General features: G+C 46.7%; 1 protein-coding gene across 1 annotated transcript in view; it reads right to left on the bottom strand.

Annotated features, from left to right (window-relative positions):
- Positions 1–8,637: 8,637 nt before the first annotated feature.
- LOC143981581 (V-set domain containing T-cell activation inhibitor 1-like) overlaps positions 8,638–27,068 on the bottom strand; it is a 129,940-nt gene continuing 111,509 nt past the window's right edge. Inside the window, exon 6 of the mRNA XM_077479549.1 lies at positions 8,638–8,732. Within this exon, the coding sequence (XP_077335675.1) occupies positions 8,689–8,732 (44 nt within the window). The 3' untranslated portion in view covers positions 8,638–8,688. The remainder of the gene's footprint in view (positions 8,733–27,068) is intronic.

Below are 27,068 nucleotides of genomic sequence, written 5' to 3'. Positions count from 1 at the left end.
ATTAGTGCCCACCAGTGCCGCCCATCAGTGCCCACCAGTGCCGCCTCATCAGCGCATTTCAATGAAGGAGAAAAATAACCTGTTTGCAAAATTTTATAACAAACTATTAAACATGATTTTTTTTTTTTTTTGCATCTTTTTTTGTTTGTTTAGCAAAAAATAAAACTCCCAGCTGTAACTAAATACCACCAAAAGAAAGCTCTATTTGTGGGGAAAAAAATGATAAAAATTTCACTTGGGTACAGTGTTGTATGACCGTGTAATTGTCATTCAAAGTGCATCAGCACTGAAAGCTGAAAATTGGTCTGGGACTGAGGGGGGTTTAAGTGCCCAGTAAGCAAGTGGTTAAATATTTGAATTTTCAATAAACTCTTTGTACAAAAAAAAAAAAACAACAATTTAGGAATACAATGTGCTGTATACCAGTTCACTTTTTTTTTAAATGTTATATATTTTTATTCATTTTAACTTTTTTTATTATAATTCCATATTTAATCCAAAATCTTTATCATCCAATCATAGACAAAATTCCAATCGACTTTCATACGTTCAAGTTTTCTACATCTTACAATTGCTCTGTAGATAATACCAGTTGATTTGGAAGGTATCAGCTCATTTTTATGGAATTTTTTTTATTTATTTTGATTTTTTTTTTTTCTAATATTTAATGTGTTTATTAAAATGATCTAAGCGTGCAGAGTATATCAGCTCACTCACTTTTTTTGTATGCATTTAAAAAAAAAAAATGTTTTGCTCATTTTACCTTTAACAGCTCATTTTTATGCATTTTTCTACTCTGTGATATTTAAGATGTACTGTATATAAAGTTATTTAAGCACACAGAGTATACTGTATAAGCTCACACATTTTTATGGTTTTTTTTTTTGTTTTTTTTGTTTTTTGTCTTTACACTCGTTTTTGTTGCTAGATTTATATATTTGTATTCATTCTAACTCTCATTACAAATTCTATATTTAATCCAAAATCTTTATCACTCAATCATACAATATTTCCAATTCACTTTCATTTTTACTCTCAAAGTTTCCTACATCTTACAATTTATCTATAGGAAATGCAAATTGATTTATTATTATTATTATTATTCAGGATTTATATAGCGCCAGCAATTTACGCAGCGCTTTACAATATAAAAGGAAGACAATACAGTTACAATACAATTAAATACAAGAGGATTAAGAGGACCCTGCTCAGAAGAGCTTACAATCTAAAAGGGTGGGGCAGGTGGTACAGAAGGTTATTACTGTTGGGAATGAGTTTATGGAAGTGGTAGGAGATTAGTTTGAGACGTGATAGGCTTCCCTGAATAGATGAGTTTTCAGGGAACGTCTGAAGGTAGCAAGAGTAGGGGATAGCCGGACCGGTGGAGGTAGCGAGTTCCAGAGGATTAGAGAGGCTCTGGAGAAATCCTGGAGACGAGTGTGGGAGGAGGAGACGAGAGAGCTTGAGAGTAGGAGGTCTTGAGAAGAACGGAGGGGACGGTTTGGGTGATATTTGGAGACAAGATTGGTGATGTAGCTCGGGGCAGAGTTGTGAATGGCTTTGTATGTGGTGGTTAGTATTTTGAATTTAATTCGCTGGGTGATTGGGAGCCAGTGTTGGGATTGGAGGAGAGGGTTGGCAGACACTGAGCGGTTGGTAAGATGGATAAGTCTGGATAAGTCTGAATATGTCAGCTTATTTTTTGTATGCATTTTTTTATCCTGTAATATTTAATGTGTATAATAAAATGATATAAGCATACAGAGTATATAAGCTCACCCATTTTTTTTTTTTTTTTTAGTTTTTACTCATTTTAACTTTCAAATTCCATATTTCATCCAAAATCCTTTTAATATTTCAAATTCACTTCATTGTTACATTGCTACATCTGTATAGATTATGCCAGTGATTTTGTAAATATCAGCTCACTTTTATACTTTTTTTATTATGTCTTTTTTTTTGTCTTTACACTCATCTTCCTTGCTAGTTTTATACTGTAACATTTAATGTGTATAATAAAATGATTTAGGCATGCAAGGTATATCAGCTCACACTTTATTTTATTTTTTTAAGCATTTTTTTTTTTGTCTTTATGCTTATTTACCTTGTTAGACTTATATATATATTTTTTAATTTTAACTCTCATTACAATTCCATATTTAATCAAAAATCCTTATCATCCAACCATACAATATTTCCGATTGACTTTCATAGTTACCCTAAATTGTACATCTTAAAATAGATCTATAGAAAATGACCAGTTGATTTTGTATACATCCAGAAAATTTTAATGCATTTTGGAAAAATTGAATATTGTTTACTAAAATGATTTCAACACACAGAGTGTATCAGTTAATGCATTTTTCTTTTTTATTTTGGATTATTATAATTTTTTTTTTTACACTCATTCTCCTTGCTATATTTATATATTTTTATTCATCTTAAATCCAATACCAATTTAATTTATTATATGATCATGCAATGGTTACAATGAACTTTACATCATAAAAAAGCTCTATAGATAATGTTAGTTGATTAATGTATATAAGCAATTTTTTTTTGTAATAATATAATAATTTTTTTGTAATATTTAATGTGTATATAACATGCATATGAGTATATAACCTCACACATTTTATAACTTTTAATATTTTTTTTTTTTTTTTTACTTAAGATAACCTCCTGGGGGAATCCCCTTCCTCTAGTATGATCATTATCAGAGATGTGTATATCGGAATCCTCTGTTCGCTCATATTGCTTGGATTGAGTCATCACTCATTTCACTATTGTGCCCGTGCGGCTTACGGTTTTACACTCATCTTCCTCTTCAGAAGTGCGACATTTTCACTTTTCGTGTGACAAATGAGAGATCTCCAGATGCCCAACATGCAAGGTGATCCCTCATGCACCAGCACCCCCACATACTACAGAAATAAAAAATTCCTGTACATAGTATTCCTTTTTAGTGTTTGTGTGTGTGTGTTTTTTTTATTTTATTTTAAAGTTATTTTTTTTTTTTTTTTAACTGGTTCCCGACCGACTCACGTCTATTAACGGGGGCAGAATATCTCCCGTGCGTGAAACCACATACCCCTACAGGGTTTCCTTTAAGAGCCACCAAAAAGCGCGCGTGCACCTGCTGCATGGCGGGGGACGAGCGCCAGCACCGGGATTTGTGTGCAAATTCCTTGTGCTGTCAGGGGAGACATGTCGTTTGTTCCTAGTAAGTGGGAACAGCGATATGTCTCCTCTCCTACTTAGTCCATCCCCCTTACAGTTAGAACACACAGTGAGGGAACACCCTTAACCCCTTGATCGGCCCCTAGCACTCCCCTACTCCCTACCAACCCCCTTCCCTACCAGTGACACTTACACAGTACAGGCCTACCCCACTTTTAAGTGCACAATGGGGTTTATTTACTAAAGCTGGAAAGTGCAAAATCAGGCTCACTTCTGCATAGAAACCAATAAGCTTCTAACCTCAGCTTGTTCAATTAAGCTTCGGTAATAAAACCTGGAAGCTCATTGGTTTCTATGCAGAAGTGAGCCTGGTTTTGCACTTTAGAGCTTTAGTAAATAAACCCCCATTGTGTACTTAAAGCGGGATTCCACCCTAAAGTGGAACCTCCGCTAAACGGATCCCTCCCCCCCTCCGGTGTCACAATTGACACCTTTCAGGGGGGAGGGGCTGGAGATACCTGTCAAAGACAGGTATTTTCACCCACTTCCGGGCATAGACTTCCACGGGAGTCTACGCCATTTCCTGTCCTGTCGCGCTGTCTGCTGGGACACACACGGGTCCCAGTGACATTGCGGAGATCTCCTATTGCGCGGCACGGTTCGCGCATGCGCAGTAGGGAACCGGGAAGTGAAGCCGATTCGTTTCACTTCCTGATTCCCTCACCTAGAATGGCGGCAGCAGCAGCCGAGGCCCGAGCGGTCGATCGGCCTCGGCTGCCGGCATCGCTGGAACCCGGGACAGGTGAGTGTCCATTTATTAAAAGTCAGCAGCTGTAGTATTTATAGCTGATGGCTTTTAATATTTTTTTTTTGGGTGGAATCCTTCTTTAAAAGTGGGGTATGCCTGTAATCGGTGCATTTTTATAGCACTGATCGCTGTATAAATGTCAATGGTTCCTTAAAAATGTGTCAAAAGTGTCCGATCTGTCCGTCCGCAATACCGCTAAAAATCGCAGATCGCCATTACTAGTAGAAAAAAAAAAGAATAATAAAAATGCCATAAGTTTTTCCTATAGTTTGTAGACGCTATAACTTTTGCGCAAACCAATCAATATATGCTTATTGGGATTTTTTTGTTTTTTTTGTTTTTGTAGAGTATGTTGAAGAATAAATATATATATATTTTGACCTAAATTGAGGGATTTTTTTTTATATATTTTGGGGATATTCATTATAGCACAATGTAAAATATATAATTAATAAAATATTGTGTTTTTTTTTTGTCTTTTTTTTTCAAAAATTGCCGTTCTTTTATCTTTATAGCGTAAGTCTCATCTGAGCCATTATGCTAAACCAAGTGGAAAAAATACAGTGAACTGAGAGCAGTAATGGAAAAAAAAAAATCTGAGACATTGTATCTGCCATTGCTTCCATGGATTCCACCCATCTACACCAAATTCTGGACAATTTTGTAGGACAAAATGCAATTTTGTAAATCCGCATAGGGTAATATTAGAATTGACCAAAGATTTCCGGGCCGACAGTGTGAGGTGTCCTCCTGTCCTTTCTCCCATTGATTGCAATCAGTTTACGAACATAAAAGAATAATAATCGGAGAAGATTTTTTTTTTTTTTACATTTGTATCTGTAGCGCTTGGGTTACTACTAGTAACTAACATCCACCATGTCACCTTTGCTGTCAGACTTCCATCTATCACTTCTGAGTCATTTGCATTGTTTTGTTTATTGGGGGGGGGGGATATAACTTCTTTGGAGGGAAATTAAATATGGGATGCCCATAGAACAATTGCTTTGCCATCATATTTAAAGAGGAAGTAAACCCTGATGAGTGTTACTTCCTCTTTCATTCCCTGCAAAGGTAAAGCATAATGGACTACTATGCATCGCATCGCATCGCATCGCATCGCATCGCATAGTAGCCCATGATGTGTCACTTACCTGACACAGGAGCCAGCGAAGTCACCGCTGTCCCCTGTAGTCCGGCACATCCATCTTCTCGGTGGGGTCTCACAGTTCTCCTGCTGTCATTCGGCGAAGCCGCGATGACGTCACTCCCGCGCATGCGCACGGGAGCCGACACGCGCGGCATCTCCGTCGTTGACGGTGCCGCGCTCAGGGCACATGCACCGTAGACAGCGAGTTGCCTGTCTTCGGGCAAATATCTCCTAAACCGTATAGGTTTAGGAGATATTTCTTGGACCTACAGGTAAGCCTTAATCTAGGCTAACCTGTAGGTCAAAGTGTGTTGTAAGGGTTTACAAACCCTTAGACTGCAGACTGTTGCCCCCAGGACTTCCACTCTCCTGCACAAAATTCCACTGTAGATCATTATTCTTCCTCTTTTGACAAAAGATACTACTCTAAACAGTCTCAGTTGCGGGCTAGAATTGGTTGCACTTTTACTAGGCCAGAGGTCTGCAGTACCTCTCCCCGGCGGCCTAGTGATTTAGTAGCATGTGCTGATTGGTGGACTACTGTTCCCAGCTAGTCCGGCCTGCAAATCCTGCGCCCTCAGACCACAGCGATGTGACACTCTCCCCGCAGTCTCACCTCTGGTCTCGCACCCAGTTCCCCCTGGCATGCCTTCTCCAGAACTCCCGCTGTGGTCCACTCACTGACCTTCTTCTGCCCCGAGTCCATTATGGAGAACTTTAACTGGACATACATTCCGGCAGCTTCCCTAACCCCTCTGTTCCAAAACACTTCATCCATGATCGTGTAAGGATGAAGCTCCTTCATCTATGACCGTGGAAAGATGTTCCTTCATCTATGACCGTGGAAAGATGAAGTTCCTTCATCTATGGCCGTGGAAAGATGAAGTTCCTTCATCTATGACGGTGGAAAGATGAAGTTCCTTCATCTATGGTCGTGGAAAGATGAAGTTCCTTCATCTATGGCCATGGAAAGATGAAGTTCCTTCATCTATGGCCGTGGAAAGATGAAGTTCCTTCATCTATGACGGTGGAAAGATGAAGTTCCTTCATCTATGGTCGTGGAAAGATGAAGTTCCTTCATCTATGGCCATGGAAAGATGAAGTTCCTTCATCTATGGCCGTGGAAAGATGAAGTTCCTTCATCTATGATGGTGGAAAGATGAAGTTCCTTCATCTATGGTCGTGGAAAGATGAAGTTCCTTCATCTATGGCCGTGGAAAGATGAAGTTCCTTCATCTATGACCGTGGAAAGATGAAGTTCCTTCATCTATGGCCGTGGAAACATGAAGTTCCTTCATCTATGACCGTGGAAAGATGAAGTTCCTTCATCTATGGCCGTGGAAAGATGAAGTTCCTTCATCTATGGCCGTGGAAAGATGAAGTTCCTTCTGAAGCATAGGCCTGCCTAAATTTACCTGCCTGACAGTTTCCCTTACACAAATCCTCACTCTAGCACCTACCTATGGTAGACTGTGCTACATATCTATAAACTCATCTTCTATTATTCTCAAAAGTCCAACCATAAGAGTGCAACTTTTTATAATCCCTTCAGTTGTTGGGTATTAGGGTTGATTCTTTACAAAGATAATATGAGGAATAAAGTGCATAATAACAATATTTTAGGTGGTTGTACACCCATGTACAACCACTTTTACCTACAGTTAAGCCCATACCAAGGCTTACCTGTAGGTGCAAGAAATATCTCCTAAACCTCCACGGTTTAAGAGATATTTACTAAAAAGCCGAGCGCCGATGCCTATGGCGCATTTTAGAAAGGGCACGTCGTGCCCTTTCTAATAGGGGTCGTGCCGTGACTGGCGGTTCCCCGCTTCCGGCCAGTCACGGAGCCATAGTTTGCAGCTCCTGAAGGAAGAGTGGTGAAGATGGATGAACCCTACTAGTGGGGACAACGAAGACATTGCAGGATTTGGTTTCAGGTAAGTGACACATAATGGGCTACTATGTGATGCGATGCATCGTAGCTCATTATGTTTTACCTTTGCAGGGAAATTAAGAGGAAGTAGAACCCACCAGGGTTTACGTCCTCTTTAAATATACAGTGCATATCTATCCATGGGTTTGGGTTTTTTTGTTTTGCATTTTTTATTATGTAATTTTTATTTTTTTTCACTTTAGAAAAGTAGAAATCACTTGTGTGATCAGTACATATTGCATGGATTGGGTCATCCCATTGACTCATTTTGTGTAATGTTCCAGTGATCAGTCCCATTCACCAGCTATGTGGGGGTTTGGGGGAAGGGGGAGGGGGGAGGGGTTTATTTCCCACCTCTTCCTTATATTAACAAAGTGTGCACCATTTTCTCTCTTTTTTTTTTTTTTGCAATGTATGAGAGCCCAAAATGGAAGGCGATCTCCCATGGACCAACAGTCCACATACTACAGAATGTAAGTCAAGGTTTACGGAAAAAATTTATGGAATAGAAAAACACAGAAAGTAAGCTCTTTTCATGATTTTTCTTTCATTTTTATTTGTGAAGGGGTCTCTTTAGATGCATCAATGTCCTGTCCCTGTTACCGGTGCCACTTCTGATCTCCTAACTGACTTCTGCAGTTACATCTAACTGCAGAACCGCAGTCTGCTCCTGTACCCGTGCCTCTGGTTGCCGGATCATTAATTCATTAATTTGCAACCCCGGTTGGCTGGTTCCTTTTAACCTGCCTGCTTTGTGACTTCAATTTATTATCAAAAACCACAGCGCTATTGGGGCTCATGCACATGAATGGTTTGGGGCGCATATTTGGGTGGCTGTAATGTAAAGGGGGGTGCTGTCATGTAAAGGGGGGTGCTGTCATGTAAAGGGGGGTGCTGTCATGTAAAGGGGGGCTGTAATGTAGAGGGGGGTGCTGTCATGTAAAGGGGATGCTGTCATGTAAAGGGTGGCTGTAATGTAAAGGGGGATGCTGTCATGTAAAGGGTGGCTGTAATGTAAAGGGTGGCTGTAATGTAAAGAGGGGTGCTGTCATGTAAAGGGGGGTGCTGTCATGTAAAGGGGGGTGCTGTCATGTAAAGGGGGATGCTGTCATGTAAAGGGTGGCTGTAATGTAAAGGGGGTGCTGTCATGTAAATGGGGGGCTGTAATGTAAACGGGGATGCTGTCATGTAAAGGTGGGGGCTGTAATGTAAAGGTGGGGGCTGTAATGTAAAAGGGGGCTCATGCACATGAATAGTTTGGGGCGCAGATTAGGGTGGCTGTAATATAAAGGGGGGGGGGGTGCTGTCATGTAAAGGAAGGCTGTAATGTAAAGGGGGATGCTGTCATGTAAATGGGGGGCTGTCATGTAAAGGGGGATGCTGTCATGTAAAGGGGGGTGCTGTCATGTAAAGGGGGGTGCTGTCATGTAAAGGGGGATGCTGTCATGTAAAGGGTGGCTGTCATGTAAAGGGGGGGCTGTCATGTAAAGGGGGGGCTGTCATGTAAAGGGGGGGATTCTATGATAACACATCGGAGATCTTTGTACACAGACGAGGAGAGCTCAGCAGGAGGATGGAAGAAGATTAATTTATTATGAAGATGGCCGCCTCCGGGGACGCTCACTCCGGAAGTTTCATTTCGGCAACGGTCACCGGCTTTCCATCTGCAAGATAATAAATGTGTCACCTTCATCCAAATATTCTCCAAAACTGAACAGAAATACAACAGAAGTTACATAAAAAAAAAAAAAAAAAAAAAAAAAAACAACCCGCCCAGTCCTGCCCTCCAATCCATTCTGTAGGACCTGATAACGTTCTCCAGTTGCCCCTTCCTGGGGCCCCGGTGACCTCACCCTCTGACCTCCAGGCAGAATGTGGAGGAACCAATGGAAATGGCTCAAAGCCACTTTGTCCTCTGTCTACTCAGGAGGTATAATACTTCCCCCCCCCCCCTTCCCGAGGACAACCTAAAGTAGTTCTCAAGCCAGAAGGTTTTTCTTTTTAACTTAATGCATTCTGAATGCAGCAGCCCCCCCCCCCCCGAACACTTACCTGAGCCCCATCTTGATCCAGCGATTGTGCATGAGAGCCACTGCTTTCTGGGGGACTCTCCCTCCTCATTGACTGAGATAGCAGTGGGTGGCATTGGCTCCTGCTGGTGCCAATCGTAGCCAGTGAGCCAAGGAGGAGAGAGAGAGGGTGGGGCTAATGCGAATGGGACATGCAGAGCAGTGGCTGAGCAGAGTGGGGGGGGGGGTGAGTATACCTGTGTGCCCCTATAGCAGTGATGGCGAACCTCGGCACCCCAGATGTTTTGGAAGTACATTTCCCATGATCCTCAACTACACTGCAGAGTGCATGAGCACCATTCATGGGAATTGTACTTCCAAAACATCTGGGGTGCCAACACAGGCGTGCGCACAGGGTGTGCCAGGGGTGCCCAGGCACACCCTAATTACCCTGTGCAGAACAGATTCCCCCTACTGCCGTGGCACCCCCCCCCCTGCAGTCCTGCTGGATTTCCCTCCTGTCCTCTCCCATCGGCTGTTGCTGTGGGGATGTTTTAGGATGAGTGGGGAAAAAGGGGCCAGAAAAATATGTAATTTACCGGCCCCTTCCCTTTCTGAATGAACACTGTGAGTGATCGGTAGTGTACGATTGAGCCTGGGTGGTGCACGTCCTAATGCACTAGGCTGCGCACACCGATGGGTGCCAAGGTTCGCCACCACTGCTCTATAGCAAGCAAGTCACGGAGGTGAAGATCTAATCATTCTGGTTTCTGATCAGGATTTTGTGTTGTTTTTATAGTATGTTGGTTGGTATTGTGTTGTCTATTATTTGGGGTGGTGTCAGAGAAAGTGGTGTATTATTATTTGTATTTGGTAGTTTGTTATTTTTATCTGTGTTATTTATTCTGTGTTGTATTTTAATTGTATGGATGTTGTATTTGTAGTGTAGTATACATTTTGTTTATTTGGTGCTAATGGCTGTTGTTGGTCATGTTGTTGTGTTTTTTGTATCTTGTTCAGTTATTGTTGTGATCTTGTGTTGTCTGCGTCGTAATTATTTCCCTTTGGGATTAATAAACTATTCTGTATCATATCTCAACTGAATGCTATTAAATCAATATTTAATATTTCAGTCTGCAGCTGCTGTTGTTTTTTTTTTTTTCTCTGTAAAATGCAATATGGCCACCTGGAGGCGCTCTGTACGCAGATATGTCATTTCCTGCTCCTGTGATTGGCTCCCTGGTTTTCCCAGAAGCCTGCGATAAAATACAAGTCAGATTTTGGACATCCCCTGCAACAAAAATGTCATTTTTTTTGGGTGAAATACTCCCTATAGGAAAATCGCATTCCAAGTGGGATGCAGACCCCGTCACTTTCCTCATTAGAGCCCTACAGGTGATTGATAATTATAAAGTCCCTCCCATTCACATTCACTCTGCACATGGACACAGAGAAACAAACGGCTAGGAAAATCGCATCCAAATGGGATGCAGACCCCGCCACTTTCCTCATTAGAGCCCTACAGGTGATTGATAATTATAAAGTCACTCCCATTCACATTCACTCTGCACATGGACACAGAGAAACAAACGCCTATTTCTACAGGATGACAAAAGGGAGGAATCTGCCATGAAGTGTGTTACAATCCCTGCAATGTGCACAGATTACCCAGAGGGGGAGGGTTTTTTTTCTCAGCAATAGTGGAGTTACGCTTTAACCACTTCAATACCGGGAACTTTCACCCCCTTCCTGCCCAGGCCAATTTTCACCGCGCTGTCGCACTTTGAATGGCGATTGCGCGGTCATGTAATATTCTACCCAAATTAAATTTTTTATTATTTTTTCCCCAACAAATAGAGATTTCCTTTTGGTGGTATTTGATCAATATTTAACCACTTCAGCCCCGGAAAAGATTTTACCCCCTTCCTGACCAGGCCATTTTTTTTTGCGAATCGGGCACTGCGTCGATTTAACTTGACAATTGCGCGGTCGTGCGACGTGGCTCCCAAACTAAATTGGCGTCCTTTTTTTCCCCCCACAAATGGTGGTATTTGATCACCTCTGCGGCTTCTTTTTTTGCGTTATAAACAAACGAAGAGCGACAAATTTGAAAAAAAATACACAATATTTTTTACTTTTTGCTATAATAAATACCCCCGTTTTTTTGTTTTGTTTTTTTTTCCCCTCAGTTTAGGCCGATACGTATTCTTCTACGCATTTTTGGTAAAAAAAAAATCTCAATAAGCGATTATTGATTGGTTTGCGCAAAAGTTATAGCGTCTACAAAATAGGGGATAATTTTATGGCATTTTTATTATAAATTTTTTTTACTAGTAATGGCGGCGATTTTCTCGGGACTGTGACATTGCGGCGGATACATCGGACACTTTTGACACTATTTTGGGACCATTCTCATTTATACAGCGATCGGTGCTATAAAAATGCACTGATTACTGAATAAATGTCACCGGCAGGGAAGGGGTTAAGGCTAGGGGGACGATCAAGGGGTTAATTGTGTTACCTAGGGGGTAATTCTAACTGTGGGGGGAGGGGGGACTCACAAGGGAAGGAGATCGATGGGTGTTCCTCTGTACACAGAACACATGATCTGTCTCCACGTCCCGGCTCTGTTACCGGGCAATCGCTGGGTGCCCCGTGGCAGTCGACGGGCACGCGCATCAGCTCCCTAATGACGCGGCGGAGCGCTCGTGCCCCCCTAGATGGCCGGGAAGCCCAGGACGTCATATGACGCCCGCCCAGGATGGGAGATCCCTCCTGCGGATGTCATTTGACTATGGGCGGGACCTGAAGTGGGTGAAAGTGTTTCTACCTCCCCCCTTCCCTTGTTTATCTTATATTTTTTCACCCAGGAAATCCTGCCAGTGTCACCCGCCCGGTCCTGGGGTGACAACACTCACCTACTGTCCTGCATCTACGGATGACTAATATTTATTCCCTTAAGGTTAGGACTAAAGACACACCTCCCAACTTTTTGAGATGGGAATGAGGGACACAATTAGCAAATGTATATAGACATAGGACACACCCCCTGCCACGCCCCCTTAAAGAAGAATTACAAAAAAATAAATTATCAGTTGAACCCACAAGTTTCCTTTTTTTTATCACTACTCTGCGTTTTATATTGTCTTTTGAAATGTACAAATTCGGCCAGGAGAGGGGTTGGCAGAAGGGTTTGGGGTATTTTGCTAGAAATATGATTTGGAGGGGGTTGTGTTAAGAAGGGGCATTTGGAGGGGCTGGATTTGTACTAGTAGGGATGATTGGGGGATTTGTGTTAGGAGGGGAAATGGGGGGGATTAGTGGTAGGAAATGTGATCTGGGGGGATTTATGTAGGGTGTAGTGAGGATTTGTGCTCAGAGGGAACATTTTAGGGGTAGAGGATTTGTGCTGGGGGGGAGGGGGGAGGATTTGAGCTAGGAGGGGGATTTGTACTGGTAGGAGAGGTATTTTTGGGGGAGAATTTTGATTTGCAAAGGGAATTTATGCTTAGGGGGTAAGTGTGAAGTTTAGTGCTTTTTTTTTTGGAGGTACAGTGGTGGGGTAGATGAGAAAGGGGGCTACAGTGGTGGTGTAGATGAGCAGATAAGTTCAGTGTTAGGACAGATGAAAAGATGGTCAGTGGGTGGTGAGACAGAAGAGCATGGGGTACAGTGGTGGAGGAGATGTGCAGGAAGGTACAGTGGTGAGGCAGATGAGAAAAGGGGTACATTAGTGGGGCAGATGAGAAGGGGGTTACAGTGATGGGGCAGATGTGCAGGGTGGTACAGTGGTGGGGCAGATGTGCAGAGAGGTACAGTTGTGCAGGGAGGTACAGTGGTGGGGCAGATGTGCAGGGTGGTATAGTGGTGGGGCAGATGTGCAGGGTGGTACAGTGGTGGGGCAGATGAGCAGGGTGGTACAGTGGTGGGGCAGATGTGCAGAGAGGTACAGTGGTGGGGCAGATGAGCAGGGTGGTACAGTGGTGGGGCAGATGAGCAGGGTGGTACAGTGGCGGGACAGATGAGCAGGGTGGTACAGTGGTGGGGCAGATGTGCAGAGAGGTACAGTGGCGGGACAGATGAGCAGGGTGGTACAGTGGTGGGGCAGATGTGCAGAGAGGTACAGTGGCGGGACAGATGAGCAGGGTGGTACAGTGGTGGGGCAGATGTGCAGAGAGGTACAGTGGCGGGGCAGATGAGCAGGGTGGTACAGTGGTGGGGCAGATGTGCAGAGAGGTACAGTGGTGGGGCAGATGTGCAGAGAAGTACAGTGGTGGGGCAGATGTTCAGAGAGGTACAGTGGTGGGGCAGATGAGCAGGGTGGTACAGTGGTGGGGCAGATGTGCAGAGAGGTACAGTGGTGGGGCAGATGAACAGAGAGGTACAGTGGTGGGGCAGATGAGCAGGGTGGTACAGTGGTGGGGCAGATGTGCAGAGAGGTACAGTGGTGGGGCAGATGTGCAGAGAGGTACAGTGGTGGGGCAGATGTGCAGAGAGGTACAGTGGTGGGGCAGATGAGCAGGGTGGTACAGTGGTGGGGCAGATGAGCAGGGTGGTACAGTGGTGGGGCAGATGTGCAGAGAGGTACAGTGGTGGGGCAGATGTGCAGAGAGGTACAGTGGTGGGGCAGACGAGCAGAGAGGTACAGTGGTGGGGCAGATGTGCAGAGAGGTACAGTGGTGGGGCAGATGAGCAGAGAGGTACAGTGGTGGGGCAGATGTGAAGAGAGGTACAGTGGTGGGGCAGATGAGCAGGGTGGTACAGTGGTGGGGCAGATGAGCAGGGTGGTACAGTGGTGGGGCAGATGAGCAGAGAGGGGTACAGAGATCTGAGGCGTGAAGGTATATGAATTGGGGCTGATCTGAGGTGTGAGAGTCCAGGATGTTAAAATTTCTACTAAAGTAGTTTACAGCATTTACTATATAATATTCCTCCTCATGATGGGGAATGTGAAGATGAAGATGACATTTTTCGTTATAATCGTCGCTCTCAATTTATTTGAAAACATTATCGGGCACAGAAGGTTGGGTGACCTTAACATGATGCCCCCACCTGAAAAAAGTTCTGCAGACGCCCATGATGACCCTAAGTGCCCGTTCACACTACCGCGACTTGTCAGGCGACTTCGCCGCCTGACAAGTCGCGTTCCATTCTGTACTATGGAACCGTTCTAATAGGAGTGACTCAAGTCGCTCCGACTTAGAAAAAGGTTCCTGTACTATTTTTGGGGCGACTTCAGGCGACTTGCATTGACTTCTATACAGAAGTCATTTTGCAAGTCGCCGCTGAAGTCGTGTGCAGGTCGCGTCTGTGAGTCGCGCTGCAAGTCGCGTCGCCCCTGTGTGAACGGGCACTAAATGATGCCTGAACAAAGATGGTGCTGAAATCAGATGAAGGTATTGTCAGGGGAGGGCTGTGATCTCTGAGAGGTAATATATATATATACCCGGACGTGTGTACCCGGACGTGTCGGACTGATATACATGTATTGTCTGCACTCTATGCTCAGTACTTTCCACACAGCTTGTCAGCAGATGGAGAGGAAGTGATGTCGGTTCCTCTTTGCGGTGTCATTTCACATCGTGTTTCTTCGCTCGCGTTCCTCATTCTATATATAAAGGGGCGGGTCTAAGATTTCACAACCGATTGGCCACAAAGGTTTCGCAAGAATAAGAAAAACAAGTTTCTGTATCAGATCCTCTGCGGAGAATATTCACCAAATAATCAAAAATCAGTTTATTTGCAGAATTTTACCTGAAGAACGAGTCTGGAAATGTATCTTCTTATTACATATTTATACTTCTCTTCTACAATCACTCTGATCAGACGTCCCACCAAATCCCACCACAGAAATCATCTGATCCCCGCGAGAGACGCCACCTCCAAACTGTGTCCTGCAGGCTGCAAGTGACCCTTTACTTGTGTTTATCTGACCCTCAGGACACTCCCAATGATGGGGCACTATTCATCCTACTGACACCAATGATGGGGCACTATTCATCCTACTGACACCAATGATGGGGCACTATTCCTCCCACTGATACCAATGATGGGACACTATTCCTCCCACTGATACCAAAGATGGGGCACTATTCCTCCCACTGACACCAATGATGGGACACTATTCCTCCCACTGATACCAATGATGGGGCACTATTCCTCCCACTGACACCAATGATGGGGCACTATTCCTCCCACTGACACCAATGATGGGGCACTATTCCTCCCACTGACACCAACGATGGGACACTATTCCTCCCACTGACACCAATGATGGGGCACTATTCCTCCCACTGACACCAATGATGGGACACTATTCCTCCCACTGACACCAATGATGGGGCACTATTCCTCCCACTGACACCAATGATGAGGCACTATTCCTCCCACTGACACCAATGATGGGGCACTATTCCTCCCACTGACACCAATGATGGGGCACTATTCCTCCCACTGACACCAAAGATGGGGCACTATTCCTCCCACTGATACCAATGATGGGGCACTATTCATCCTACTGACACCAATGATAGGGCACTATTCCCCCCACTGACACCAATGATGGGGCACTATTCATCCTACTGACACCAATGATGGGGCACTATTCCCCCCACTGACACCAATGATGGGGCACTATTCCTCCCACTGACACCAATGATAGATCTAACCTGTGTAATGGCTCTACCTCAGCTTGCAGGGTGTCAGTGATAGATGGAGTAGATTGGTGGTTTATTGTAAAACATTGTATCCTTAGAAATAAAAAACAATCTCAATGTATCCTTCTACAGAGTAAACAGACAATTGTCTGAAACTTAATGAAAAAGTGCTGGATAGTTTGGTCACACAGCCGGAGAGGGGGAGAGGAGGAGAGGTGGAGAGGAGGGAGAGGGGGGGAGAGGAGGAGAGGGGGAGAGGAGGAGAGGTGGATAGGAGGAGAGGGGGCGAGGTGGAGAGGGGGCGAGGTGGAGAGGAGGAGAGGTGGAGAGGGGGGAGGGGGAGAGGGGGCGAGGAGGAGAGGTGGAGAGGAGGAGAGGTGGAGGAGTTGGAGAGGAGGAGAGGTGGAGAGTTGGAGAGGGGGCGAGGAGGAGAGGTGGAGAGGAGGAGAGGTGGAGAGTTGGAGAGGAGGAGAGGTGGAGAGTTGGAGAGGGGGAGAGGTGGAGAGGGGGGAGGGGAGAGGAGGAGAGGTGGAGAGTTGGAGAGGGGGATAGAGGAGAGGTGGAGAGGAGGGAGGGGGAGAGGAGAGGAGGAGAGGAGGAGAGGGGGGAGGGGGAGAGGTGGAGAGTTGGAGAGGGGGAGAGGAGGAGAGGAGGAGAGGGGGAGGGGGAGAGGAGGAGAGGTGGAGGAGGAGAGGGGGGAGGGGGAGAGGAGGAGAGGTGGAGAGTTGGAGAGGGGGAGAGGAGGAGAGGAGGAGAGGGGGGAGGGGGAGAGGAGGAGAGGTGGAGAGGAGGAGAGGTGGAGAGGGGGGAGGGGGAGAGGAGGAGAGGTGGAGAGTTGGAGAGGGGGGATAGGAGGAGAGGTGGAGAGGAGGGAGGGGGAGAGGAGGAGAGGTGGAGAGGAGGAGAGGGGGGAGGGGGAGAGGAGGAGAGGTGGAGAGGGGGAGAGGAGGAGAGGGGGGAGGGGGAGAGGAGGAGAGGTGGAGAGGAGAGGGGGAGGGGGAGAGGAGGAGAGGTGGGAGAGGAGGAGAGGGGGGAGGGGGAGAGGAGGGAGAGGTGGAGAGGAGGAGAGGGGGGAGGGGGAGAGGGAGGAGAGGTGGAGAGTTGGAGAGGGGGAGAGGAGGAGAGGAGGAGAGGGGGAGGGGGAGAGGAGGAGAGGTGGGAGAGTTGGAGAGGGGGAGAGAAGGAGAGGTGGAGAGTTGGAGAGGAGGAGAGGAGAGTTGGAGAGGGGGGAGGAGGAGAGGGGGGGGTGGTGAGGTGGAGAGGTGGAGGTGGAGAGGTGGAGAGGGGGAGGGAGGGAGAGGTGGAGAGGTTGAGAGGGGGAGAGGAGGAGAGGAGGAGAGGAGGAGAGGGGGAGGGGAGAGGAGGAGAGTTGGAGAGGAGGAGAGGGGGGAGGGGGAGAGGAGGAGAGGTGGAGAGTTGGAGAGGGGAGAGGAGGAGAGGAGGAGAGGGGGGAGGGGGAGAGGAGGAGAGGTGGAGAGTTGGAGAGGGGGAGAGAAGGAGAGGTGGAGAGTTGGAGAGGAGGAGAGGAGAGTTGGAGAGGGGGAGAGGAGGAGAGGGGGGAGGGGGAGAGGAGGAGAGGTGGAGAGGAGGAGAGGGGGGAGGGGGAGAGGAGGAGAGGTGGAGAGTTGGAGAGGGGGAGAGGAGGAGAGGAGGAGAGGGGGGAGGGGGAGAGGAGGAGAGGTGGAGAGTTGGAGAGGGGGAGAGAAGGAGAGGTGGAGAGTTGGAGAGGAGGAGAGGAGAGTTGGAGAGGGGGAGAGGAGGAGAGGGGGGAGGTGGACAGGTGGAGAGGTGGAGAGGTGGAGAGGGGGGAGGGGGAGAGGAGGAGAGGTGGAGAGTTGGAGAGGGGGAGAGGAGGAGAGGAGGAGAGGGGGGAGGGGGAGAGGAGGAGAGTTGGAGAGGGGGAGAGGTGGAGAGTTGGAGAGGGGGAGAGGAGGAGAGGAGAGGTGGAGAGGAGAGCGGTGCTGACAGACAGGTGGAGGTTCTTATGTAGTATGAAGGAGTGAGCCGCACAATAAGGAGGAGTTGATCCCCCTACATCTTCCTCCTGTAGGGATTCTGCGGCTGCAGGAGAACAATGGAGGAGATCAGTTCCTCCTCATTCGCCCCTAATGTTCAGGTGTACATGAGGGCCATGCAGGGCCCCTGGAACATGGTGCCCGGTTGTAATAGTGACCCCTGTAGCTATGCCCCTGGCTCAGTGGGATGGAGTTCCCCGTCTACACTGAATGTGTAGATGAGGGAATTGGCAATTTTTTTTTCCAACATGGTGGGTGCCAGAGGGTGGTGAGGGGGAGGAGAGAGGACACACATCCGCTCGCTTCCCCTTCTTGCTGTGACATGAAAAGAGGTGTGTATGATGTCCATAGGCCTGCACAGGGGGGTGTGGGCATACCTTAATCACTATGTGCAGTGCCAATTACCCCTACTGCCCAGGCCCCCCCCCCCTTTGTTGGCCCCCTGTCCTGCAGTGCTGCTGGCTCCCCTTCTCTCCTCTCCCCCGGCTGCTGCAGGGATGTTTCAGGATCGAAAGCAGGGGAAGGGGCTAGTAAATATGTAATTTACCAGCCCCTTCCTTTTTCTAAATGAACACTATGTTTCAGTTATGAATGGACACAGTGAGTGAGTGTGCCCATTCATAACCCAAGCATAGTAAACTGTGTCTACTACAGTATCTCACTAAAGTAAGTACACCCCTCACATCTTTGTAAATATTTTCTTCTATCTTTGTGACAACACTGAAGAAATGACACTTGTCTACAATATAAAGTAGTGAGTGTACAGCTTGTATAACAGTGTAAATTTCCTGTCCCCTCAAAATCACTCAACACACAGCCATTAATGTCTAAACCGCTGGCAACAAAAGTGAGGACACCCCTAGGTGAAAATGGCCAAATTGGGCCCAAAGTGTCAATATTTTGTGTGGCCACCATTATTTTCCAGCACTGCCTTCACCCTCTTGGGCATGGAGGTCACCAGAGCCTCACAGGTCACCACTGGAGTCCTCTTCCCCTCCTCCATGACAACATCACGGGGCTGGTGGATGTTGGAGACCTTGCGCTCCTCCACCTTCCGTTTGAGGATGCCCCACAGATGATCAATAGGGTTTAGGTCTGGAGACATGCTTGGCCAGTCCATCACCTTTACCCTCAGCTTCTTTAGCAAGGCAGTGGTCATCTTGGAGGTGTGTTTGGGGTCATTATCATGTTGGAATACTGCCCTGCGGTCCAGTCTCTGAAGGGAGGGGATCATGCTCTGCTTCAGTATGTCACAGTACATGTTGGCATTCATGGTCCCCTCAATGATTTGTAGCCCCCCAGTGCCGGTAGCACTCATGCAGCCCCAGACCATGACCAATGATCTGACAGCATCATTGACACTGTGTTGTGAAAGTTTACATTGACATTAATTCAGCTCCTTCAGGGGGTCAGTGCTACACAACATTTTATCGATTAGGTTGTCGGCCTTTTTTTGCCACATATGTTCATAAGGCCTTCTGTTATCTAGCTGTAGCAAGGTCCCAGGCCCTCCTTCGGTCTTATGAGAACCTCCAGGGCCAGAGATAGCTGACATCCTTCTGTATATGGTGGGTTCTGAGGCATGGTGGGTGCAAAGCAATTCGATTTATTGGGCGCCAGACACTTCTTGAATGCAAAAGAGATTTTATTTCTCCTAACAGAACTTTGGGAGAGAGGGTTGGGGCCAGGACACCCCTGACCATGACAGGTTCTCCGGCCGGCAGAACCGTCACTTCTAGTTGGACTGCAAGCCGCAATCCCAACCCTGCGCTGCTCTCTTGCTTCTGGATAGGCCCTCAGGCAGCCTAACAGCCTGATGTGCCTGAGATAAGCCCATAGCCCGGCCTAGCAGCCCAGGCAATACAACACACGTTCACCGAGACAGCCTTCCAGGTGGCACAGAACACCAATCACCTGACTTCACCCAAAAATATAGGTTCTCCCACAGTGGCATAACTAGAACCTTCAGGGCCCCGATGCAAGAAACCATGAAGGGCCCCCCTGAACCCCAGCCAGGGCCCTTCCCTCCAAGTCCGGCGCTGGAACTCCAGGGCGCGGTCACAGGTATGACCTTTGTGAGCTCTGTAGTTCCACCACTGGTATCAGTAGTTTTTTTTTATTTATTTTTTTACATTTTTAGGTTCCCCATTGGGGGACTGTCCCTAGGCAGGATGGGGTCCCCGTCCCCAGAAGAGATGAGGTCCTTTTCTCCAGGGCAGATGAAGTTACTGCCCCAAGGTGAGAAGGGGTCCCTGGCTGGGGAGAACAGACATCGGACTGAGCGGCAATGCATGGAGCAGGAGCGTGCGATAGTCGAGCATGGAGCTCTGCTAGTCACCCTCCACCTCCAGCCACCCGTGTGCATGGTGCACTGGTACCCCTAGCTGCCTATGCTGCTGCCGGCCATATGTAGAGGGGGCTGCATGGGCCCCCTGCATCACAGGGCCCAGTTGCGGTCGCGACTGCTGCACCCCCTATAGTTACGCCCCTGTTCTCCCAGCAGGCCAAGGGATTGAATAAAAAACCCCAAAAAAACCATTGGCTGAGATGCCCCATATACCCATAATCTGACCTTGCATTGCCCTTCTCATATCTAATGCCAGTAGGTACCCGACCACCTAGCTTCAATTGATCCCTAACAATTAGCCATGGTAGTTACTCCTGGCAGGTAAATTTAGGAGCAAGCCTGCCTAAACTCCAGGGTGCTACGTCACGATTTACAGAAAGTTTTTGACACAGTAGCTTAGCCATATCTTTTTGAAGTCTTGGAAAGGTGGGGTTTCCACCCTCTCTTTTTGGGAACACTGCAGGCTCTCTATTCCAACCCTACTGCACAGGTGCACCTGCAAGGCTACTACTTTGAACCCTTTAATATATTGAAAGGTACAAGTCAGGGCTGTCCCCTCTCACCTTTAATTTTTGCTATAGCTATCGAGACAATGGCGATTGCAATCAGAAGCCACCCCGATATTTGTGTAGTGCTTTGTGGTCCCCCCAAGCTTATTTGTGCCTCTGTTCGCTGATGACCTTCTCCTGGTCTCGATCCTTAAATTACTGAAGGATTTTGGCTCAGCCTCTGGATTGCAGGTCAACATGTCCTAATCCAGAGCCCTGAATATTTTGGTTGATCCCTCCCTGGTAGAACATTTACAGTCTCATTTCACATTCTCCTGGCATTCTCCTATACCTAGGTAACCATGTGACCCCCAACACAGACCAGCTATAGAAGGCAAACTATCCTTTCCTCTACAAGAAGCTAGGTGGTGACCGCAACTGGTGGTCTAGGCACGATTTATCCTGGATAGGTTAGATCAGTGATGGCGAACCTTGGCACTCCAGATGTTTTGGAACTACATTTCCCATGATACTCATCCACACTGGAGAGTGCATGAGCATCATGGGAAATGTAGTTCCAAAACATCTGGGGTGCCAAGGTTCGCCATCACTGGGTTAGATCAATCTAAATAAAATGACCATACTCCCTTGTCTCCTTTATCTATTCAGATCTCTTCCCATCCTGATAAAAAGGGTGCACTTAGCCCTTGTACACACGGGTCGGACATTCTGACAACCAAATCCGTTGGATTTTGTCCAACGGATTTTGTCCGAAACTGTTGCATGCACACGGTCGGACAAAGTTGTCGGAAAATCCGATCGTACGTAACGCGATGACGTTATTTCGTTACGACGGGACTACGTTCACGCTAGTAGCCAATAGCTTTGGTCTAGGAATTTGATCTGAGCATGCGTGGCACTTTGTCCGTCGGAGTAGGCTACACATGATCAGGGTATGTCCGATCGGAGCATTTTGTTGGAAAATTTTTACGGACAAGTTGGAAAACTTGTCCGACGGAAACAGTCCGATGGAGACCACACACAGTCGGATTATCCGACAAAACGGTCCGATAGGACACATTCCGTCGGAATCTCTGACCGTGTGTACAAGGGCTTAAACAGTTTCCAATCCAAAATTATACACTTTATATGGGGGGGGAAAAAGGCCGCCGCTGCCCTAAAACTGTACTAGTTTGTCTACGAACCCTAGGAGGGCTCGCCCTCCCAAATCTTTGGTGGCACTACCAATCTCCTTGATTAGCACAAATTTCCACGATCTACTCTTGCGGATCCAAACCTGACTAGATCTCCATGGAACGAGAGGCAGTTCTCCAATATATTAAAAAAAGGGGAGTAATATTTGCGCTTAGTAAAAAACAGCATGCAGCAGCTGAACACTATGACCCAGATATAAGGTATAAAAAAAAAAATATGTAAAGAAAGTGCAGCGCTAAAGTCTATATGAAGAAAGTTGTTATATACAAGTGCAAAAAGGTGCAAATTTATGACCATATAAATGTGACCATTGTTACCATAAATCACATAAAACAAAATAAAGGTTAAGTGCTGGCAGTAGATAAACTTGCATAAATCAAGCAAAACTAAAAAATATACAAGACCAAAGAATCAAAGAATCGTATCTATAATATGCTACAATAAAGTGCAAAAAGATATGGTGAAAAATTATTATTATTGTCAAAAAGAGTCCATAAAAGTGACTGAAAAATCCTCTTATGAATAATGTGACTTGGTGTGAGTGCTCGACCTCGTATCTGTCAGGTCACCTTGAGGCGAGGTGACAGATGCACACCGTTGGGATCAGGAGTTCCCCGCTAGGTAGTGGACCCTACGGCTGACTGCTGCGGATGGGAGTCAAGGTGGTAAGGAAGGCGGGGCTGCTGGAACACCAAGGACGGATCCCGCCGGGGTTAGAGCATAAGATTCCCTGGGGCGCGGAGTTTAAGAGCCAGCAGGTGTTCACCAGCGCCTCTAGTGGGGAGGATGGACTGGGCTGCAACTGGCTCCAGGTCGAGAACCCCCAGGGTCCCCCAGCTCACACCCACAGTAAGCAACAGGAGGACAGAGATAGTAAGGGAATAAGCCAAGGTCGGGGGGACACAAGGACAACGGAATTCACGCCAAAGGTTCAGGGTTACAAGCAAACAGGGATAGTCGGGGAAACGCCAAAAAGGTCAGGGTCACGAGCAGACAAGATGAGAACACGCCAAGGTCGGTAACAGAAACAAACAGAGCACACGGCAAGCAGGAAACAGGAAGCCAAACACACAAAGGTTGATCAGCCACCCCCATAAAATCATTCTCTGCAGCTATTACCCTTTGTACCACCACCCCCTCCCTTTAGAATGTAAGCTCTACAAGGGGCCCTCCTGTACCTTTTGTATTGTACTGTAATTGTGTTGTCCCCCCTATACATTGTAAAGCGCTGCGTAAACTGTTGCCGCTATATAAATCGTGAATAATAATAATAATAATCAGCCAGGTTGGCCTGCAGTGCACAGGTTAATATAGAGTTCTCTGATAGGAGCTGGGGTGGAGCCATGCTAGAGTTGGGATTATAAAAGCAGTCAGGTGAGAGTCGGCTGGTCTCTAGAGATGAACACATGGAGACAGGTAAGCTGACAGACAAACTCTATTGCATAACCATGACAGTAATACCCGTCACCTCTGGTAAAAGGAAGGCTTACCAGACCGACAGCGACCCCCCTTACTCAGGGAGGTCAAAGAGAGCGAATTGGATCACAGATCCCCAGATCTCCTGGGCTTCCTAGATCTCCCTAGATAGGTGTCTCTTGTCAATAGCCTCTGTGTCTCAAATGGTATATCAATCACGGTAAGTATCCCAAGTGTTCAGAGATTGTGCAAATCTCCTCTGCTGTCAGTTGTTTCAGCAATGTCTCCTCTCCACTTCCCCTAATATACTGTACATTTGATTTTCTTGCCTGGTGATCCCCTAAGAACAGACCCCCGATTCTTGCACCCACTTTATCACACTCTTTTGCTTTCTGTGATCAGATGCATAAACACTCCTCTCCTGTCTCTGAGCTTAGACTCCCGATACACTTATTTCACAACCCACAATTCCCTCCGGGCTTAAATATTAAAGCTTTTTCAATGGTGGCTGAATAAAAGTCTGTTTTGCATAGGGCATTTTTTAAACTCCACTGGGCTGTTATCCACAAGCCACTTCATCAGAAAGTTAAAAACGCCCCCATGCAGAGAAGTTTAGGCTCTCCAAAATCTCTAGTTTCTTGCACTCCATTTAGGTAAAAAAAAACCTGATCCCCCAGGTTTACCCCATTTGAACATTAGTGCTCGGAGCTCTTGGACCAGAGGGGAGGAATCTCCCTAATCTACTCTTTGCTGGCTGATAACACGGACAAGCCCATTTATGCCCAGTGCTGGGAACAGGACCTGGAGGAGGAATGAGATTTAGACACTTGGCACCAGTGCTTTCAGTGCTCATTAAAGGGTGTTGTCAGTGTATCCTTAATTGACGCTAATGTGAAACTTATCTCATGCAGGTACCTAGTACCTTTATGTTTCACTAACATGTACCCAGGGCCGTTTTTAAGGCAGGGCAAAAGGGGCAGCTGCCCTGGGCCCTGTCATTGTTGTGGGGCCCAAAGCAGCTGTGTCACGTACCTTCTAGTAGTGAGCCCGGATTGCGGAAAGAGGCCTCCCTTACGACTCCCACTACCGGTCTCCTGGCAATGTAACAGGGAACACAGGAGTAAGGAGGGGTACAGGTGCCTGGCAGGATCGACAGATGAGTAGGATGGGTAGGTGAAGTTCAGTGGAGCAGGTAATCACAGCGAATGGAACAGCAGGTAATTTATAGCAGATAACACGGTTCAATGGAACAGGTAACTTGCAGCAGATGAAAAGTAGTGCAGGGAAGTGGGCACTTGCAGCAGGTGAACAGTTCAATACAAGCAGGTTACTTGTAGCAGATGACACAGTTCAATATAGGCAGGTACTTGCAGTAGGTAAACAGTTCAATATGAGCAGGCACTTGCAGCAGGTGAACAGTTCAATACAAAGCAGGTTATTTGTAGCAGATGACACAGTTCAATATGAGCAGGTTCACCTTCAGCAGACGGATGGTCAAAGCAAGCCGGGTCAGATATCAGACTGGAAGCGAAGTACAAGGGAGCAGGCAGGAGAATCGTCACAACAAGCCGGGGTCGGGTGCAGGCAGATAGCAGATGGGTCCCAGGTAAGCCGGGTCAAACAGGAACAAACACTACGGATCAGGTCTCACAGGTATAACGCTGTAGAGCAGACAGCAAAGACTATTGGCAAGAGGCTAGTTTAAATAGGCCGTTTGGCGCCAACACGGACGCACGCACGCGACCGCGCACGTGCCCGCGCACGCGCACCTGTGTACGAACGTAAGGGCGTACCCGCGACGATCATAAATCAGAAGACCTGGAGGACAATCTCTTCATGCGATTTTCATGACATTGCCCCCTCCCAAGGGGCAGCCTCCGGATGCCCTTTCGGGCAAACTTTTCCGGATGGGCCCTTTTAAAGGATTGAATCAAGTTTTTCGCATGAATGTTGTCCTCGGGCTCCCAGGAGTTCTCTTCAGGGCCATATCCTTTCCATTTGATTAAGAACTGGTTCTGGTTTCCTCTTCTTCAGAATTTTAGGATGGCTTCTATTTCAAATTCTTCTTCACCATCAACCATCAGATCAGGAGGAGTGGTTTTTCGGTTAGGAAATGGATTGGGGGTGAAAGGTTTCAATAAGGATACATGGAATACCGGATGAACCTTTAGTGAGTCTGGAAGTTCTAGTTCAAAAGCAACTTCGTTAATCTTCCTTTTGACTGAGAAAGGTCCTAAAAACTTGGGACCTAGTTTCCTTGAAGGACACGCCATTTTCAAGTTTACCGTGGATAGCCACACCAAATCACCAGGTACCAGTACTAACTCCCCTCGTCTCTTCTTGTCAAAGATTGCCTTGTTGTGTTCTTGAGTTCTAGTCATTGTTTCAGAAGTTTGTTGTTGGTTGAGAAAAAGTTCATCTTTTCCTGGACCGCTGGTACTGAACATTCAGGAAGGGAGTTGAGTAAAAATGAAGGGTGGAAGCCATAATTGGCAAAAAAGGGTGTCTGTTTGGTGGCGGAATGGAGAGAATTATTATACGCAAATTCAGCTACTGGAAGCAGGGAGATCCAATCATCTTGTGCAAAAGAGTAAAAACAGCGTAAATATTGTTCGAGAGTTTGGTTCGTCCTCTCAGTCTGCCCATTGGACTGAGGATGATAGGCGGATGAGAAAGATAGCTCAATATTCAAGGCCTTGCAGAGGGACTTCCAGAATCGAGAGGTGAACTGTACTCCTCGATCTGAAACTATATTGGCTGGTACCCCATGGAGCCTAATTATTTCCTTGATAAATACTTGTGCAGTTTCAGAGGCTGAAGGGGTACCCTTCATGGGAATAAAATGTGCCATCTTTGACAGACGATCGACCACCACAAAGATAGTGGTATGATCGTCTGCCGGAGGCAATTCAACAATGAAGTCTAGAGACAGCATTTTCCATGGCCTGTCCGGAACAGACAACGGTTTAAGGAGGCCCCAGGCCTTAGTTTTACAGTTCTTACTTCTAATGCACGTAGTGCAGGTGTTCACGTATTTCCTGCAATCCTCCCGTAACTGAGGCCACCAAAAAGTACGCTGTACCAAATCAATGGTTCTAGTGATACCAAAATGTCCGGCGAGTGCGTGGTCATGACACAGCTCTAGAACAGATACCCGCAGAGTTTCAGGGATGTAGATCTTGTCTTTATACCACAGTAACCCACCTCTGGTTTGTAGTTCTGGTTCTGAGAAGGGTCTTTGTCCCATGGAGGCTTGTCTAAGCCGAGAGAGAAGATCTTCCTGAAGCAGAAGGAAATTCCCAGGAGCGAGAATGGTATCCGGAGGAGAATTCTCCTGGGACTTGTGGAACATCCGTGACAAGGCATCTGGTTTTATATTCTTAGACCCTGGGCGATACGTCACATGGAAAGAGAACCGGGAGAAGAAGAGTGCCCACCTGGCTTGTCTTGGTTTTAGTCTTTTTGCAGAACTTAAGTACTCCAGGTTTTTGTGATCGGTAAATATTAGAATTGGATGAGAAGCTCCTTCCAACAAATAACGCCACTCTTCTAATGCGGATTTAATGGCCAACAGCTCCCGGTCTCCAACATCGTAATTTTTCTCGGCTGCTGATAACTTACGCGAAAAGAAAGCCACAGGATGAAGCAGGGCCTTAGTTCCTTGTCTTTGGGATAATATAGCTCCTACGGCGATTTCGGATGCATCCACTTCTAAAACAAATGGCAGGGAGGAATCTGGATGTCTTAAAATAGGAGCGGAGGTGAAAAGTCCCTTGAGAGTCTCGAATGCTTCTTGAGCTTCAGAGGTCCAATGAAAACGGGTTCCTTGTCTGGTTAGTTGTGTGATGGGTGCC

Source organism: Lithobates pipiens, unplaced genomic scaffold, assembly GCF_037356315.1.
Source record: "Lithobates pipiens isolate NorthernLeopardFrog02 unplaced genomic scaffold, aLitPip1_a1.2 Scaffold_16, whole genome shotgun sequence".
Lineage (NCBI taxonomy): Eukaryota > Metazoa > Chordata > Amphibia > Anura > Ranidae > Lithobates > Lithobates pipiens.
The sequence above is the reverse complement of the archived record's forward strand: the minus strand, read 5'-3'. Positions and strand labels throughout refer to the sequence as shown.